This window comes from Stomoxys calcitrans, chromosome 5 (assembly GCF_963082655.1).
Source record: "Stomoxys calcitrans chromosome 5, idStoCalc2.1, whole genome shotgun sequence".
In the NCBI taxonomy this organism is placed as follows: Eukaryota; Metazoa; Arthropoda; class Insecta; order Diptera; family Muscidae; genus Stomoxys; species Stomoxys calcitrans.
Window position 1 is genome coordinate 132,445,173 of NC_081556.1, and position 2,617 is coordinate 132,447,789.

The following is a 2,617-nucleotide window of genomic DNA, read 5'->3' on the forward strand; positions in this document are numbered from 1 at the left end:
GCATGGTAAGTATGGTCCAAATCGGTGTAAAACGTGATGTACTAGCACCCATAGATCCTGATTTGTCTTTTAAGGCTCCAAGAAGCTTAAATTTTTGGATGATTTTGCAGAAATTTAGTACGTACAGTACTCATGTACCCTTCAACTATGTGTGTTTTGTAAATTTCAAGTACTATCCATGGTGTTTGGTTGCCAAGGTTCGGCCTGGCCGAACTTCACATGTATTTACTTCTTTCGTGTAGCAAGATGACATGAGAGCAGTTTTTATGTTTTCTTGTAAGTTGACATCACTACCTACATCTAGAGTGAGTAAGACTGAGAAGAGAACTTTTTTGCCCACAATCATGTTCCTCTCAATCATCTCAGCAGATAAGAAGCCATCGTCCCATTAACTCAAGCATTCAGTATTGAAAAAACATTCGTATAGAAAGTAACGCCTCATTCATCGCAGAGCGACGGTTTTTTTTTCTTCATCTAAAGAACGTGCTTAAAAATAACAAAGAAGACAATGAGATTTCTAGTGAAAACACTACAGCTAATGCTGTTTGTGGTGACGGTTTACTCATATAGCCCAATGACTGAATCGCCAGCTCTCATCAATGCATCAGGACAATCAGCAAGTGCTAGTATTTCACCAGAAATTGTGAATGAGCTGATAGATTTTCAGAATCTAATACCAACATCAGTGGTTGACGCTATAGTGGTCAAGCATTATGTGATCGATGGCAATTTTCGCACTGCCCTACAGTATTTGCGTAGTAATGCATTCACACAATTCCAAAAACAACTGCTCGATGTACCCGAAATTATTGGTCTATTGGATTTTCTACACATGGTGGTTAATGCAACAACTATTCAAGGAGCAGCATCAAGTCCATCGCCAGCGTTTAATGATAATGGAATGCACAAAATACCCACTAATTCAGTGGCCACTGCCACTGCCACTGGTGATGCAGGCCTTGGCACCAACCATTTGGAAGTTGCATCCAACAGTGTTCTTGCATACCAAGGACCACAATTTCATGGACTAGAGTATTCTGATGATGATGTCAGGCGACATGGTCATGCCTCAGAGAAGCATCAGCATCAGCATCCACAACAGCAGCATCAGGACCAGCCATTAGTGGACATTGTGCTTTTGGATACTAAGCTGACATCAACCAACGACCATTCTTCCAACTTCATTATAACTGGTGATGGTCACAGCCCTCAGCATCGGCCATTGGGTTCATTTACAACATTCGTTGCCGAAATAATAGGAGAATTACCACAGCCTGCATATCAGCATATGATTACTGCCAAATGCAAGAAAAATGCAAAATTTGCGGATTTCTACAAAGCATTGAGAAGTGCCGATTTCAAGCCTCTGGTCGATGAGGCCATGGTAAGGAAAAACAGGCGTAGTGATGAGACAATAGCGAATTAATATTCAAATTTTCTTCTATCGTTTTGCAGAAAACCCCAAATATTCAGAAAATCATTAAAACCTTAAGTTCGCACAAAATCGATGTCAAGTCCTTAGAGCCAATAGCATTTAAAGTTATATCATGGGGTCCCAATGTCTAAGGGCACTTGATGACAAACCTTCAGAAGATGTTTGTTCACTTGGGATAAGTAGCATTAGAAACTATACAATAATAAAGGTCTTACTCACAAAACATAACGAAGCCTCAAAATGGGCTTATTTGACAGTTCTATAAAGGAAATATGTCAAATAAAACTATTGGGTTGCCCAAAAAGTAATTGCGGATTTTTCATATAGTCGACGATGAGAAATTTTTTCTCAGCTTGTGACTCTTTAATTGCATTCTTTCTTCTGTCAGTTATCAGCTGTTACTTTTAGCTTGCTTTACAAAAAAAAAGTGTAAAAAAAGTATATTTGATTAAAGTTCATTCTAAGATTTATTAAAAATGCATTTACTTTCTTTTAAAAAATCCGCAATTACTTTTTGGGCAACCCAATATTTAAAATATACACTAACATTTGTGAATAAGGTCGTAAGCCTATTTTAAGGCTTTATAAAGATTTGTGAATAAGGCCGTTACAATTAAGGATTTTTATAAAAAACTATGTTAAACAAATTAATATGGAATAAAAAAAAGGCTAAAATTTGGATATAATTTTGAGAAAAGTCAATTTCTGGAATTAAGGTCCACATTTCTAACCAATTTGGAACAGACGATATTTTGATTTATCTGCTATATATAGGCGCATTTTCCAAATAAACTACAGATCCTAAAAGGAGAATTCTAAAACCGAACAGTAACTGAATTTAAATTCCAAACAGCTGAAACCATGCATGATGCCATCGTGAAGCTACCAAAATTTTCGCTACGACATTTACCACAAACAGAAAAAAGTACCTGATTTTCAATTTGTCACCCAAATGCAACAGGTGTGGGTATAGCTTAGTGCAAACTGCACAGGCACCTGCAGGGGAAAATATTACGGAAAATTGTTATGTGCTTCACATGAACGAACTTCAAAGGAAAATTTATGTAGGCCATATAAGAGACATCATGACTTGATATTCGTCCAAATATGGTATAGTCAGGTAATTGAAATTTCAGAAATTTGAATTCAGCAAAATTTTTTGCAAATGGAAAATCTTTTCCA

The 2,617-nt window shown here is 36.8% G+C and overlaps 1 protein-coding gene across 1 annotated transcript; it reads left to right on the forward strand.

Moving 5' to 3' along the window:
• The first annotated feature begins 394 nt into the window (after positions 1–394).
• LOC106089874 (uncharacterized) lies at positions 395–2,137 on the forward strand. Its single transcript, XM_013255864.2, has 2 exons — positions 395–1,384; positions 1,456–2,137. The coding sequence occupies exons 1-2, from the start codon at positions 509–511 to the stop codon at positions 1,564–1,566; spliced, it is 987 nt and encodes a 328-aa protein (XP_013111318.2). The 5' UTR covers positions 395–508; the 3' UTR covers positions 1,567–2,137.
• The last annotated feature ends 480 nt before the right edge of the window (positions 2,138–2,617 follow it).

What these genes read in the sequence shown, in the direction of transcription:
- LOC106089874 (XM_013255864.2), top strand. Translation starts at nt 509, where the DNA reads ATGAGATTTCTAGTGAAAACACTACAGCTAATGCTGTTTGTGGTGACG. An exon ending in CTCTGGTCGATGAGGCCATG is followed by an intron (nt 1,385 to 1,455) that starts GTAAGGAAAAAC and finishes ATCGTTTTGCAG; the next exon opens with AAAACCCCAAATATTCAGAA.